Source organism: Oxyura jamaicensis, chromosome 9 (assembly GCF_011077185.1).
Source record: "Oxyura jamaicensis isolate SHBP4307 breed ruddy duck chromosome 9, BPBGC_Ojam_1.0, whole genome shotgun sequence".
Lineage (NCBI taxonomy): Eukaryota > Metazoa > Chordata > Aves > Anseriformes > Anatidae > Oxyura > Oxyura jamaicensis.
In genome coordinates, this window is record NC_048901.1 from 2,725,802 (window position 1) to 2,741,324 (window position 15,523).

At 38.6% G+C, this 15,523-nt stretch overlaps 1 protein-coding gene across 1 annotated transcript in view; it reads left to right on the top strand.

Moving 5' to 3' along the window:
• The first annotated feature begins 3,722 nt into the window (after positions 1 to 3,722).
• The window catches only part of DNER (delta/notch like EGF repeat containing), a 119,866-nt gene continuing 108,065 nt past the window's right edge, over positions 3,723 to 15,523 (top strand). Inside the window, exon 1 of the mRNA XM_035334616.1 lies at positions 3,723 to 4,099. Within this exon, the coding sequence (XP_035190507.1) occupies positions 3,857 to 4,099 (243 nt within the window). The 5' untranslated portion in view covers positions 3,723 to 3,856. The remainder of the gene's footprint in view (positions 4,100 to 15,523) is intronic.

A 15,523-nucleotide genomic window follows, 5' to 3' on the forward strand; every position in this document is an offset into this window, starting at 1 on the left:
TCCCACAGCGAAGAATGTTTCTGTACCTGGGCTGGCACCTCTCTTGATAGTTGCATTACTGCCTCTCTTTGTATTACAGATCCCCCTGAACAGCAAATGTTAAATAACAATAGATTTACTATTGACAGTGGTGAACAAACATTATCACCAGTTTCCAAAATCAAAGTTAGCAAACAAAAAAGAAAACATGCATGTTTCAAGCAGCTTAATAATACAGTGCAGAAAAATAAATGGAAATGTAGGGGATGGGGAGGAAAGCAGATAAAACCATACACATTGTCATGGTGCAGGGTGTTTCCAATCTCTGTGAAGATTAAAGAAAAATAGCAATTGTTCAGTTGCATATAAAAATAAACCAATATTTCCCTCTCATCCACCTATAGCAGTAAATTTTTTATATATTTTTATTATAATTTTGTCTCTGTTCAGAGCCTTAAACTAATTCAGAGCCTTAAGCTAATCTCCTATTGTCACCAAAAATTCCCCTCTCAATGCAAACTCATGACCAGCAGCCAAAATAAGTTCCAACGTGAAGCACTTGGTTATGCAACTTGAAAGGTCACTGGATTCTGTGGGCTGCTTATATGCTTAAGCAGGTGCTTTAGTATTTTGATAGACTGAGGCATGGGTCATTCAAATAGTTATAATAATAGAATATGTCTGAATAGAAGGCACATACTTGGGAGGGAAAAATAAAGGTATGTAAAAAACACTTTGAATAAAAGCATTATAAGCCCTATGATACACAACATTAAAAAAAAAACAAACAGTAATAGTTTCAGTGACTGAGGCAATGATTTTCAAAAGGATTTTAGCTTTAGCAGCTATTGGATATGGGATTGGGAATATGATGAGCAATTTGGGGAATTTGTCTCCAGTTGCATTAGTGGGACACTTCTGAAATGTCTCATATAAAATTAAAAACCTAGTCCTTTTGATAAATTGGAAGCGAAACACCTGAGATACTTTAAGGTAGGCACAAGCTGAGGGAGAGATGAGGAAAATGTCAGTTCTGTGCTCTGACCACCAATATCATAAAGACAGGATTGCAGCTTGACCTAAAACATGAAACAGAAAAGAATCAGTCCAGGTACTATTCAGAGAAGTCTCAACGCAGTGACTATCTCATCTAAATAAGTCCTATACTATTAAAATAAAATTTAGCTAAGGTAGGTGGTTTTAAAAGATTTCATCAATATTAAAATAAGATCATTGTTGTTATGGGGGACATTCCCCTTGGGAAACCAGAGATTTTTGTTCCTCACTAATATTTAACCGTAACAGATTAAAAAAAAAAAGGCAAAATCTCCTTTAAGTCACTAGAGGGTGAGTACTTCTACATCAAAATAAGTAGTTAAGCTGTAATATAGCTTAGCCTATTAGTGTGTCTTAAATATTAGACATAATTCACATTCTAGCAAGTGTAAATGAGGCAAACAGCTTGCAATCCTTACTGAATATTTCAATTAGTAATTTGTAGAAAGCTGACTAAAATTATTTAAACTATGCATATTGGAACATTAAAATGCATAAAAATACAGCATTTTTGAAAATCACTAGCTAATTAGACAGGCATAATATTTTGTGTTGCACAGTTAAATATTTTCTTATGAAAATGGCCTCTATAATGCAAATGCTGCTTATATAGTCTGCAAAACACAAAAGGAACATGTGATATAGTTACGTCCTGCTCAGTTGGATATGTTGACTAGCTTAATTTTAAAGTTGTTCTCTTTTCTGCAAATACCATATTCCTATGTGAACAGAATTCAATATCTTACCTAGCTGTCAGTCTTGAAACCTCACTGCCCAACAGTTATTTAATTATATTAAGTACAAGGCCACTTAAAAGCCTCAGACATAGGTCAGAGTTCCATCAGAATTAGTAAAACCTTTGGGGGTACAAAGACCAACTAAAAAAATAGGGCACTCCCTACCTAGCCTATTCAGGCATCCTGTTCTTTACAAAGGTCCACCAGGAGAAGAGCTCAAGCAAAAAAAAAGATCAGGTTAGATAGCAGAACATCTTTTCAACTTGTCCTGATGATTTGCTCTAGAAGATGTTTAGAGAACTGGATGAAACTCTTTATGAACAACTGTCTTTGAAAACCTCTGTGGAAGGGTGAAGTCCTAGGAGACTGGAACAGAGCAAACATTTTTACTGAAAAGGAGGAAATGAAGATAATTTTAGCCCAGCTGCTTTAACATCAAATGCCCTAGAATTCCGGGCTATATGTACAGGTTATTTCAGAGCATTTAGAAGATAACAAGGAGACAAGTAGAAACCTCTGTAGGCTTATCAGGAATAAATAATATCAAGCCAAATAATTTTCTTGCAGAACAAGGCAACAGATCTCGTGAATGGAATAGAAAAAATGGTTATAACTTAACATGGGAATGGCCTTTGGAATTGTTTTCTATGACATGATTAAGAACAAACTTAGAAAATTAAGAACTTTTTGTTTTCTCATGGTGCACGATGGTTGCAAAAAATGCTTGGAAAAAAACAACCACCCAAAAAAACAAACAACAACTAAAAAACCAAACCCACCATACTTAAAGAACAGTAAGTCACAGTTCAGTTTCAAAGCGGAATAATTCCTTCCAAGTTCCTGTTTTTGTGCAGAGGCATGACATTTGACAATGATCAGTAAAGAAAGGATGATGAACTCGTCTGATAAAAGTACAGCAGTTTTTGTGTGAAGAGCTTTGCTATTGAGAGAAGTAACCTTAAGGAGAAGATAGTTGTAATATAAAGAAGCAACTTGAGTATGTATATATACATATATTTAAAATTTGTATTACCACAGTGCCTATAGGCGCTATCAGGACCCACCGCGACCTGGGTCTGAGAGGAGCTGAATCAGAGCCGCCGGAACGAGCTGGTCAAAGGAGCTAGGGACGAAGTGAGAGCAGAGCCAGCAGGGGGAGCCAGTGTGGCACAGAACACACGGCGAAAAGGCAGGGGAAGTGAAACAGCAAGGCACGTCAGGTAACAGAAAGCAGCGATACTTCGGCGTAGAAGGGGGCTGTAGCATTGCCTCCCGGCCGCTCCACACCCTGATGGACTCTCAGTTCAGACAGCGTTGCCAGCTGTTTCTGGCCATGACACAGGTTTCAGCCTTTACTTGTACGAGAAGTTGAAAGGTTTCTAAAAACCAAGAGCTATTGCTGCTACCCCTTCTCCTGCAACCCACTGACAGAGATACGAAAACTCATTAGTTACTACAGACTTAAATGCTTTGCTTTTGTAGAAGTGACGGCATGCAAGGCCAGAGTCCATTCACTGGTTTACACATCACTGATCTTGGCTCTGATCAGAGGCAGGGAGAGACAGACAGAAACGGATTTTAAAAACCGGACTTAGATAAACACAAAAGTGCGATTTCTCAGTTTTTTTTTTTCCCCACTATGAGCAATTACAGGGATCATTTTAATGCCCTTTGCCTCCTTTGTTCTTGATACACTTTCAGCCACAGTTCCTCACAGGCGGGGGCAGAGCAGCACTCCCAGGCCTCAGGGGCTGCTTTTCAGGGCCTCCGCCGAAGCCACCGGGCGCCAACCCCGGCCAGGGGGGGAGGGTGGGACGGTGCCCCCTGCTCCCTTGTCCCCACGTCCCCTGTCCCTCAGCCCCGCAGGCCGCCTCACGCGGGGGTCCGGCGGCTGCCCCCTGCCGGGCCGGCGGAGCGCGGCCGGCTCCTCCCCGCCCAGTCCCCGCCCGCGGGTTGCCCGGGGAACGAGGGTAGGGAGCTGCCGGGCGGCCGCTGCCTCCTCCCTCCTTCCATCCCTCCATCCATCCTTCCATCCATCCCCTCCTTCTCTCTCCCAGGCGGAGCGGCACCGCGACCCGGCCGCCATGCCCCGAGCCGCCCCGCTGCTCCTGCTCCTCCTGCTGGCCCTGGCGCAGCGCCGCGCCTGCCTCCCGGGGCCGGCCACCGCCGCGCCCCCCGGCGCGGACCCCTGCCTCAGCCAGCCCTGCCGCAACAACGGCACCTGCTCCCCGGCGCCGGCCCGCGGCCCCGCCGCGCCCCGCCGCCCCCAGCCCCCGGCCGCCTACCGCTGCTCCTGCCCCCCGGGGGTCACCGGAGCCTCCTGTCAGGTAAGGGCTGCGCGCCCCCCTCCCGGCCCCTCGCCCTCGGTGTCCCCCCGAGCTCCCCCGGGACGCGGCGGGGGTCGGGGGGAGCCCACCGAGCTGGCCGCCGCAGCGCAGCCGCCGCCCCGGGCTCGCCGTCCTTTCCGGGGGGAGAGCCGTCCTCCCAGCGCCGGGCGGCAAAATCGCGGCCCCCCCGGGCATCGCCCCGCCGGGGGGGTCCCGGTCCCTGCCCTGGGGGTCCCGGTCCCCGCGCTGAGGGGTTGCACGGCCCGCTCCGGATTGCCAAAGGTCAAAGCGCCCACGAGCTGGGACCTGAGACACCATCACCGGTGTCCTTCCGACTTGCTTGGTCATATTAGGGTTTAATGTAGTCGAAATTAATTCTCGTTGTCACGTGAAGACTTCTTTTTATTTGCCTGTGTCATTAAGGATGAAAAATCCCCGTTATCGTGCTCAGGAATCCTGAAGTTAATTTTCTGCATCTTCAGATGAGGAAAAGCAGGTGCAGGGACAAAGAGGTTTTGTTCCTGCATGTAGACATGGTGCCACGGGTTACCTTCTGTGGCAGCGGCGTAGGAAGGGCTGTATGGGTTGCCTTCCATTTCTTTGGACAATGCCTTCCGTTTAACGTGGATTTGATGTAAAAGCAGATGAGTTCAAGTAAATGCAGTCAGCTTCACTATTTATTTATTTATTTATTTACTCTTCCTTGGTTTGATAGTACCCAAACTATGCTGCTGAACAGATGCAAGGGATAACACGTTTACTGAAGACTTCAGGTGTAGGTGAATTTGGAAGTCGTTGTGAAGTAGGAGTGCTTTGCTCCAAGCTCTGTGCCGGCCCTGAAGCGTCTCGGATGAGTCAGTGTAACAGGGAAAGTGAAAATATTAACGCTAATGAGATTCTGCAAAATCAGAGAGATTAAAGAGGATTAAATAGAATTCTCTCTGGCTAATTTTAGCTGTTGGCCTCTTAAGAGTTTACTACGTTTCTATTGCTACAGAGAGGGAGAGAGCGCTGAACGTACGCTCTGCGTACTGCTGTTAGACTTCAGTGTCAGGTCCAGGACTGAAAGATTAATGACCCTGCTAAAGACTTAGTAAAATGTAACGCTTGCTGGCACCGTACCTCCTGCGTAGTGTTGTGTCGGGGGAATGGGGTTTAATTGTTTCTCTAATACAAGAGAGGCAATATTTTCACAGTGGTTATGCTTTTTATTAAGTAATAAGAGGAGGCTTAGAGTGTCATACATTTTGTTTCTTTTTATGAAATACCGAGTAATGATCCTTGAAACAGAAGCTGATAAACAAGTGAATGTCACTTCTGGCTGTTATGTCAGCAGTTGAAGTATGGATATTACTTAACTGTGAAAAGTTAATATGGTTTTGAAATGCAACTTTAACTAGAGAGCAGGTGGGTGGTTTAGAATTTAAAGGGATAATATAAATACGTTGTTTTTATCCACAGCTGAGGTTTTGCTCTTTTTATCAAAATAGGAAATGAATAAATATTGTACAAATGCATTAAGTCTTGTGTTTTGCTGTTATGCAGATAACAACGGTCAAGCTTAACAATTCAGTGAAAACAAATAAGTAAAAGGATTTTTAACCCTTAAAGGATAGGAGGAAAACTATAGGCTAAATCAGGGGGATCATGGGGATATATTTAATATATCCCCATGATAACTTATATCCCCAATATAACTTATTGCTGAGGTTGTTATGGAGGTTGGGCTTGGAGAAGTGAATACCAACAGGGAAATAAGAGCAGTAATTGTTTTGCTTAAATACCTAGATCATAGAAGGTAAGTTTGAGGTTATACAGTTTGTGGTGAAACTGGAGTTCTCTGGAACTACACTTGCCTAAAAGTATAGAATTACTTTTGTGTTACTTCTCGTAGCAAAGGCAATATTTCTCTCCTGCTCAGATGCATTAAGGCATAGAATGAGGGAAAAATGTTCCAAATATACCTTCAAGTCAACTGGGTGCAGTGAAGTTGATAATGTAGAGGGACTGATAACAAAATTGGAGATTGCCACAGATTGTATTGCTGAAGTTTTTACTGTTACTGGCTTTGATGCACTTGGTGGAGCTGGTGCTGGTATAGGCAAAGTGGCAAAGAATAAATCTGTCATCACATGCATGAGATGCTTTTAGAGGTCTAGAGCTTTCCTATCACCAAGTGAAGTATTTAACTTGGACTTAATCCAGTTCTATGATCTTATGTTATAGTTGTTTCAGGAACTCGTTATTTATTCAACAAAAGCTATCTTAGTATACCCATTCCATTCATTATGCATGTGGGTATGTATCACGTTACTTAGGGTATGAGTATACTTTGCTCTGCAAACTTCAAGATTGTGTTATGGATTGTTGGGTTTCACAGTGTGGGACGTTGCTGTACTTTAACTCCGCTTCTTTTCATGGATATGAATTTTTCCCACTTCACTGTGCCATGTTTCTAGCTTGTATAAAGAATAAATAGAATCACAGTATCTTAAACTTTAGTCTGAGCAGAGAAATCACACACGTTCTTTGTGAAATTATGCAAGAATTATAGTGAATTTGAGTGCCTGTCTGCAGGAATTTTAAACTGTCCTATTCTCAGCTTTATTCTGAGAAAAATTGATGAAATACATTTAAATAAACTGAGTGTCAGATGTTAAAGTTATGCTGACACACACCTATTTTTTTAACCTATGTTTTACTTTGAAAAGCAATCTTTAACCTTTATTTCTAACCACTAGTCTAATGACTACTCTGTTATTTCCGATGACATGTATAACCTAATAACATTATTTTTCTTGTTCAGGAAAGTTTAATGTAAAAAATTGTTTTATCAGTGCCTTTTGAAATAATTTTAGAGACGTATGGTACAAAATAACTAAATAAAAAAATGAAAAAATACGTGACAGACTTGGTTGTTTGCTTAAAAAATGCAAAATCTGAACACAGTTAATTTCATTCAGTTGTATTGTGTTTATTTGCTTCAGCGCTAGTGCTAATTTCATTAAAAGACTATTGTGTGAAGAAACATTGATTTATTAATGATTTTTACCTACTATCATTCATGCTTGATGTGGTTTTGGTTTGATGTTTCTTCCTTTTCTCTTTCTTTTTTCTTTCTTTTTTTTTTTTTTTTCCTTTTCCCCCGCTTTTTCTCCTTTTGTTGACAATTTTCCTCACTCTTTATTTCTTCAGTAATTTTAATGTACTTTATAGTTTCTGTCAGCAATTAAAGGTAGGAATCAGGTAGTGTCTGTGAGCTGGCACGCACAGCTTGGAAACAGCCCTCTCACTTGGCTGCCATCTCCAGCTCCCTGCTGTATGCTCTGCAGTGGTGGCACGACCTCTGTCTACTTCTCAGAGTGACGTGGTGGACGCTGATGTAGCTGGTTTTTGAGTTAGGATTGAAATTAGTATTTTAGTAGCAAAAAAATCTCATTGGTCTTGAGGAGAATTTGTTGTGTTCATTCTAATGGTTATCTTCCTGCGACTACAGTGGAAAATATTTTTTTTAAATGTAATTGTGGACAGTTTATTTCAAATAGAGTTTTAGAAAGGTGAAAGCTAAGTTTAAAACTGTCAAGGAAGGAACTCATAAAAACTAATGCAGATGGACTGCAGGTTATTTTTAAATTTTCTTCGTAGAGTGACTTGTTGGTCATTCAGCTACGTTAAGATAGTGCCTTCATTTAAATATATATATTTTTTCAAAGCATCCTGGGAAAAATGTTTCTTTTCATATTTTAGTCATCTTCTAAGTTAGGAAAAAGAGCACAACCTGCCATTATTGCTAAATTTTACTAGAAATAAACTTCTTGCTGTTTTATTTGGATTCCAGGTACTGTGCGTTTCCATTATTTCCTTTGGGAAGTTCTGTTGTATGCTATTTTTCTTTTTCCTTGAATTTCAGCCTGATTATGTTTGCCTTCATTCTCTCCCTTTTTTTGTACTTTTGAATACAAGCTGAATTTATTCTTGTCTTTTGATCATAGTATTTGAACACTTGTAAACTATAATACAATGATTTCAGTTTTTTACTCTGTGCCCCCGACTTCTTTTTTTTTTTTTTTTAATCTCCTGTTGGGTTTTTGTTACTTTTTATTTGAATTCATTCCTGTTCTCAATATATTTCTGATAATGTGCTCTTTAATGCTGAATGCAGAAATCCAAGGCTAGCAAAGTGAGAAGGATTATCGTTTCTTGACTCTATGGTATACTTCTGAGTGAGCAGTATGGACTTCCATTGGCCAGGTTATTTCAGGTTGCGGTAGTAAAGGGACATCCTCTAATCTAACTGCTAATTCACCTTCATGTCACTATCCTGATTAATTCTTCACAAGTTTCTGTTTTCTGTTAAGTGCTGACATCTGTACTGAAAGGTCTCTAAATAATCGTTCACAATGAGTTCTCTAGCATATTAAAAATGCTATTATTTTTTGGTTCTCTACTCATTATTCAAGGACGTATTCTTAGATTATGTGGCTATTGTGATGCAAGTGTTTTGCTATGTGACCACTCTGTTCTCTCTTTTATGAAACTGTATAGTTATTGAGAGGAAATTGTATAGCTAGCAAATGCTAAATGTTCTGTTGCTTTATTTGAATGTAGTTCAGCTTGAGTTCTGAGGCACCATGTCATGTCCTGCCGACTAACTCTGCTAACGCTTACAATGCTTTAAAGTTACCAACTTTAAATATTTGCGTTGATGCATGAGAAGAGGCTCTGAGAGCTCAGTTTGCTCTCCTTGAAGAGGAAGCTATATGGCATCTTCGGCTACCTAATGGGTGGTCATAGAGAAGATGGGACAGACTTCTCTGACATGCAGTCAGTGAAAGGATGAGAGGTGGCAGACACACGTTACAGTAGGGGAAGTTTCAGTGAAATTTAAGAAAAACATCACAACCATGGTGATCAAACACTGGAACAGGTACTCAGAATGGCTGTGGGATCTTCATCCTTGGAGATGTCAGGGCCTTGAGTACCATGGCCTAGCGTCATACTTGGCCTGAGCAGGGTTTGGACCCTCCCAGTCTAAATTCTTCCATGATTCTGTTCAGTGATCCCATTTTTTTTTCCCCCTAGATTTTGCATTTGCCTGTTATTCTTGTCTTGTTCCTGTCTCCCCTTTCCTGGATATTCTACTAAATGATTTCCATATTATTATACAAGTGTGTGTTACTTACATCAAGTCTAGGCTATACCTTGATGGACTTGTGTGCAGTGCAGACGGGAGTTTTAACACTGCAATATTAATATTAGGTAAGACATCTGAAAGATCTTTAATTTCAAATCACTGTGTCTACAGCCACTGTAGTCACAAATTAGTGTACTCAGGTTTCTACCCACTTTATTTTAGCTATTATAATGTGTTTTCTATAACTGTAGTAAAGATATATTTCCATTCAGAAACTTAAGTTTTCAAATTAGCATTTTGCCTTGAAGCATATCATGTGAAAATTTGTGAGTAAGAGAACTGTAATTCAACAGTTTCTGAACCAGTTGATAAAGAATTGCGCTGTGATTATTTGCCATGGGATCTAAACAAATTATTTTAAACTTCTGTAGAATAAAACTGAAGAGATTTAATAACCCAAACTTTCTCAATTACATGTCTATTTCAATCTGTTGAAATACTCACTTTAAATCTGTTCAAAATAGTTCCTTATAAATGCTAGTAAGGTCATTTAAGAACCAAATCATTTGTGCTTTGTAAAATTCCATCATATAAGTAAAGGTTTTAAGTGTTGGATTTACTTATTTTTTTGTAAGTAAAGGTTGCAAAGAAACAGATCAGATGTAAAGTAACTGAATAACAGTAGAAGATATGCCATACTAAGATGCTTCAGCTTTTTCATAGATCATATTTCATTGTATTTCATTTTCATTTCATTACATTTCTCATTTGCTTTTTTTCTGAGAGAACTGCTTTGCAATGCTATCTGGTTAAAAACTGGGATTGCTTTACCTTCTTTTGAAATACTAAAATTGATGTTGCTGTTTGTATATATGTAGCTCTGGAAATGTTCTTTAATGGAGTAGACTCACAATGTATTAGGAGAATGCCTTATCTTGAATACAAGATAAGAATGCAAGAAAAGAAATTGGATATGGACGGTGAAACAAGCAAACAAGTATATTGTTCAAAATAGTGGACCTGTCTGATGATTCACTATTGCAGGAGGCAGTTCTCACTTTGAGGGCTCTTGTAGAATCTTCTACATATTGCCTTCCTGAGAAGAAGTACTAGTTTGAGATTAACAATTTCAGAGGTGGCATTTAGCGGGATTTCAGCTTCGTTATGTCATTGGGAAACCAGAAATCTTAGAAGATGATGCAAGAAATTCCATTTTATTAGGCAGGCATGAGTCTGTGGAAACCAGTGCCTGCTTAACCCTAATAAGAGTTAAATTAAACTCTTAATTGGCATGGCACTTTTTCTCATAGCTCACTCTGTTCTTATTAAGAATCAAGGCCCTCATTTATTCCTAGTAACTTTTTTGGCTGTGGTACTTTTGTGTTCCAATGAATCCCTCACATTAATTGCATGGAAAAATTATTTTATTAGGTTTTATTTTCTGTCTTTCAATTTAATTGAATTTTCTTGTTGTATTTTTTTTCCTGTTAAAAGTGATTTTCTTCCATTCTTTCCCTGTCCCAGTAATGAATATTGGATACTGCAGTTTCCTTTCTGAGCTGAGTGAATTGAGTTAATAACAATACTCCTGTTGGTTACTGCTCAATCTTAATGTGGTCTGCTTTGTGTAATGCTGAATCTCATTCTTTATTTATGCTGAAAGATAACCTGTTCTTTTGGCTACTGCATTTGAGAGTAGTCTTCAATAACCACCCCCTTCACCTCCGTGCTTTTTTTTCTCGTGTTATTATTTTTCGTTGATATCGGTGAATTGAGCTCAATAACCTACCTAGAGGTGTCTGATTGTGGAGCAGTGATCCCAAAACAAAAGCATCCGTATGTAAAGTACATCCATTTCAATTGAAAGCACTGCATTTGGCAAGGGTAGAGTTAACTTCATTAAAAATATCTTATTGGCATTTAGGTCAAAATCTGAAGGGAAAAGCAGTCCAGTATGTGCATTTGACATTGCAGAGCAGCATTTATTAAGTCTTAAATTAGCTCTCTACTTTTTAAGCAAAAAAAAAAAAAAAAAAAAAAAAAAAGTTCAACTTCTTGTTTCAATATGTTTTTGTCAATTTTTACAGAAATAATGTGAATGCTGAAATAAATACTTCTTGGTCAGAAACTTGTAACTCATCGATATGAGCTATATAAAACATAAGTTCGAATTGGATCATTAGGAAAAAAAACTTAAAGAACGATACAATTGTTGCAATTTTCCAAGAGTTTCTAACAGCGGAAATGTACATTAAGATAAAAATTAAGAAAATAAATGTTTGCTTTATAGGAAAATTCATTATTTTTTTCTATTGGCAAAGTGTAATCTCTCTTGCAGAAGCACTCTTGCATTCAAAAGCTGATTTGTAGGCTGCAGATAAGCTGTTAGAGTTCAGCAGTACATATTACTGCCTCAGCTTTGCCTTGGCTTGTTTTACAATTACACAGGTTGTAGTAAGTGTTACAATTACACTGTATTATTTTGCATTACATTCTGCTGTAAACCTGAAAAAAAAAATACATCTGTAAACCTCCTAGAGAAAGGTTTGAAGTGAAATATCATGGGCAGGAATTGGAGTATCAGGGCTTGGTGTTTGGACTTCTCACTGCCTCTCTGGGTCATACTGGGCAAAACTCTTTTTTTTTTTTTTTTTTTTACTTAAATTTCTCCCCTATAAATTAAGATAATTTTGGATGTTCAAAAGCTTGAAGAAAGTACAGTGAAAAACACTTAATTTAGTGTTTTAATACACTTATTCTGAATTACATGTCAGGGGCCTATCAGAATATATTTAAGTTGTAAGGGGAAAAAAGAGCCTTATTGAAAAAATCAACCATTTATATTACTTTGTCTGGCAAAGTATTCAGGCTAGCAGTCTACTGATTAATTCAGTTCTGTAATTATTCTTTCCCTCTAGTAGCAGGGGCAATAGATCAGCGATCAGTATTTCAAAGACTTCTGTAGAAAAGGTGTCTATGAACAAGGTGTTCTTGAATAAGGTAAGAATAGGATTCAATCTGACTGAAAGCAGGATTGTTATACTGAGTTCAGGACACTGAATATTAATGATTTTGGGAACTTTGTTGTACTTGATGTATTAGTTACAGCAGCAACCACATTATCTATTTGAGAAGACGTTTTCTGAGCATGTCAATGAATAGGAGCTGTAAAAAGGGTAACCAGATACAATTCCTTTTATTTACAACAAACTTCATTTTTCAGTCCAGGTTGCCTTTACGTGATCCTTCGTACTGTACATAATGAAGCTGAAGCTTGTCAACAAATGCACAAGAGATGGAATAATTTCAGCTAAGCATGCATATTCTAAACAAACTATGATTATCTGGGAGAAGACCCATATGTTCTTGGTTGTATGTTAATAATAATCCTTAGTGAGCATTAGTGCTCACAATGCAAATAATTTAAAGGTGTGCAGATAATGCCAAGAATAGAGAAGCTGTTTAGGAATGTTGTTCTCTTCTAAACTGAGTAGTATTTAATCCCGTGAAATCAACTTCAGCTGACTTCACTTACAAGATAAAGAGGGCGGAAATTGATAGGACCCAGCCAGAAGGGCAGCAAAAGTGATTAGTAAATGTGGAAGGATTTGAATAATCTGGGAGAAACAACTCATTCACTTTCATGTAGAGAAAATCAAGAAGAGTTTGAATAAAAAGTAATTTTGTGGCAAGGCCAATGCTTTAAGAAACAAACTATGGGAATCAGAAATTCTTCAGGGCATCAGCTAGTCACTGACTAACGTGGCTAAAGGAAGTATATGGACATTTTTTGGTGATTTCCGCACCTGGTATGTTACTCTTACCTTCCTTTCAAATTTTTGGTAGTGGTATCATTAAGGGCAGTAGCTGTGACCTTGAATAACTATTGCAATTCCTGTTTTTCTTGTTCAGCCCTAATGATTCGTGCTTAAAATTCATCAAATGTGTAAAACTTCATGCAAATTTGATTTTTACTTTTGTTATAAAGGTTTTAATTTTTGTAATGGTTATGATGTATGTTTTTTTCTGCTGAAGAAATTAGGTAAGTTATTAAATACTATTAATCAAAACTAACTTTATAAATGAATCTCAGTAATGTCAAACCAAAATATATGGCTTAGGTTTCATACAGACTTAGCAGCCTGTTAACAATTACTGAGAGTCTTACTTATACGTGTACTTCTTTTGTAATATATTTTTCAGGCAGACTTAAATGAACATTAATAAATTAAAGGGGATAAAGCTGGCCTTGTAGATATCTCAAAATTTGTGAATTAAGTACCTCCTGTGTTGAGAGACTTAATTCCATAGTTCTGTTATTATGGAGCATCAAAATATCTTTATTGTGTGTGGATCTGAGAAGCTTTCTCATTTGAGTACACCTTTGAATTTCAGTAAGTTGAGTTGCAAGAAGATTGCTGATACAGGTAGGATCTGTAAGACCAAATGTTTGAGGATCATTTTTAAGGCTACAGCATACTGCATGATGATGCCATATGTGACGACGAAAGGAAATGGTGTTGAGTCCTCAGGGAAATTAACACGTTTAATTGAGGGAGGGACAAATTAAAACTTAATTTACGTAACTGTGATGAGACTCTAATGTTAAAATTTGGCTAGTTATTACCTTTTAAAAGTAGTGGAAAGGTACTGGGTTAAAGTCACAGAAATGTTTGATAATTGTCTGAGGGTGCAGGCTGGTAGAGAATATAAGAATGTGGACCATTTTCTTTAAAGGGCTGCTTCAGGATTCATTTTGACATCTCTAAAAGGTGAAGTAAACCCATAGTCATTACACTTATTCCTTTTATAGACCAAGAAAATTTAGAACTAATTATTTCAGTAACCGTTGGAGCTTTGTTTTCTCTGTGCGAAGTGTACCAAAGAAATTTTCTAAGGTGAATGAAAGCTGGAGCAAGGTCAGTTCTGCCACTTGTTTCCAAGGTACTTTCCTTCCCAGTTAAACATCACCCCTTGCAACACCAAATTTTCCCTCTTTTTGTAGACAAATGTGATAGATTAATAGTTATAGTGGGTCTGCCTTTTCACAACCCCCGATCAAAAACTGGGTTATTTGTCACTTGTGGTTAAAGCCTGTGATTATTAAGTCCTGCTATTGGCAGCAAGGAGCAAACCTGTGTATGGACCAAAACTCACTATATTTAATTTAGGGATATAGAGGGTTTTCTGTTATGGTTAAATTACTCATTAATATGTTGCACTGTTTCTCATTTATATGAGATATTCCATTGAAGGACACTCTGAAATGGCACCTGTGCTAGTAAATCTTATTGTGTAAATGACATACAGCAAACTCGAGAACAGTATCTTAGTTGCCTTCTGCATGATATAAATGCTTTTCACTTTGTGAAAACTACTGCGGGAGCTTCCAACTTGAGGTTTCTAGTTCTGAGTATAGTTTTCTTTTTCAAATTGAGTTTCCAGTTCTATTTTGTATTTTCAGATGTTCTAGGCTCCTTGCCTAGGACATGGAAGCAAACCCTGCTTGAAGGTGGGACCTTTTACTGCAAGCACCTGCTGGCTGATAGACATTCTTCTAAGCCTCTTGACACTGGGCAGGGCTCTTCTGTGATGCTGGGAAGTCTTGAAAGCTTCAAGTTATCCTGGGAGTCTTTTGGCTTTTAAAGTCTTTCTGGGACTTGGAGCAGAGCTGCAGCTCAGAGCTTCAGGGTGTTGTTTCCAGGTCTTTGAGCAGAGCACAGGTGAGAGGTTTCACCAGAAAGCTTCCATCACGTTCAGGTCCGTGGTTTGACTTCCTCAAATCAGATGTGACGGCATAGAACATTGTATTCAATGAAATGGTGTTTTCTGTTGAACACTGTGTTCAGTCAGAACTTTCTACTGAGTTTAAGAAGCATGGTGCAGTGGTGTCTAGTGGGAAAAATTCTCTAATATTTCCTTGTGTGCATTTAGAAGTTGACATTGCCATTATCTAATCTAATTTTGGAGATGATTATAAAACTTTAGAGTATCACCTGCTGATCTTCACAGCGTATTTTTCTCTAATATTTTGAAGTAGTTGATGTTCTCTGTGTTTTTCAAGGGAATTGCATCCACATGTGCAGCAGTGCTCCTGAACCACCAGGCTGCCCTTGTCTTTGACCTTCTCAGCATTTGCAATGATTTTCAAGATACTAGTTCTATGAGTAAACAGATAGAAGAGGCTATTAAAAGGCAATACACTTGAAATAATTTCTATATACATTTTCCTGGTTTTATCCTATATACATTTTTCTGGTTTCATTCTGCCTTGATAAGAATGACTTCAC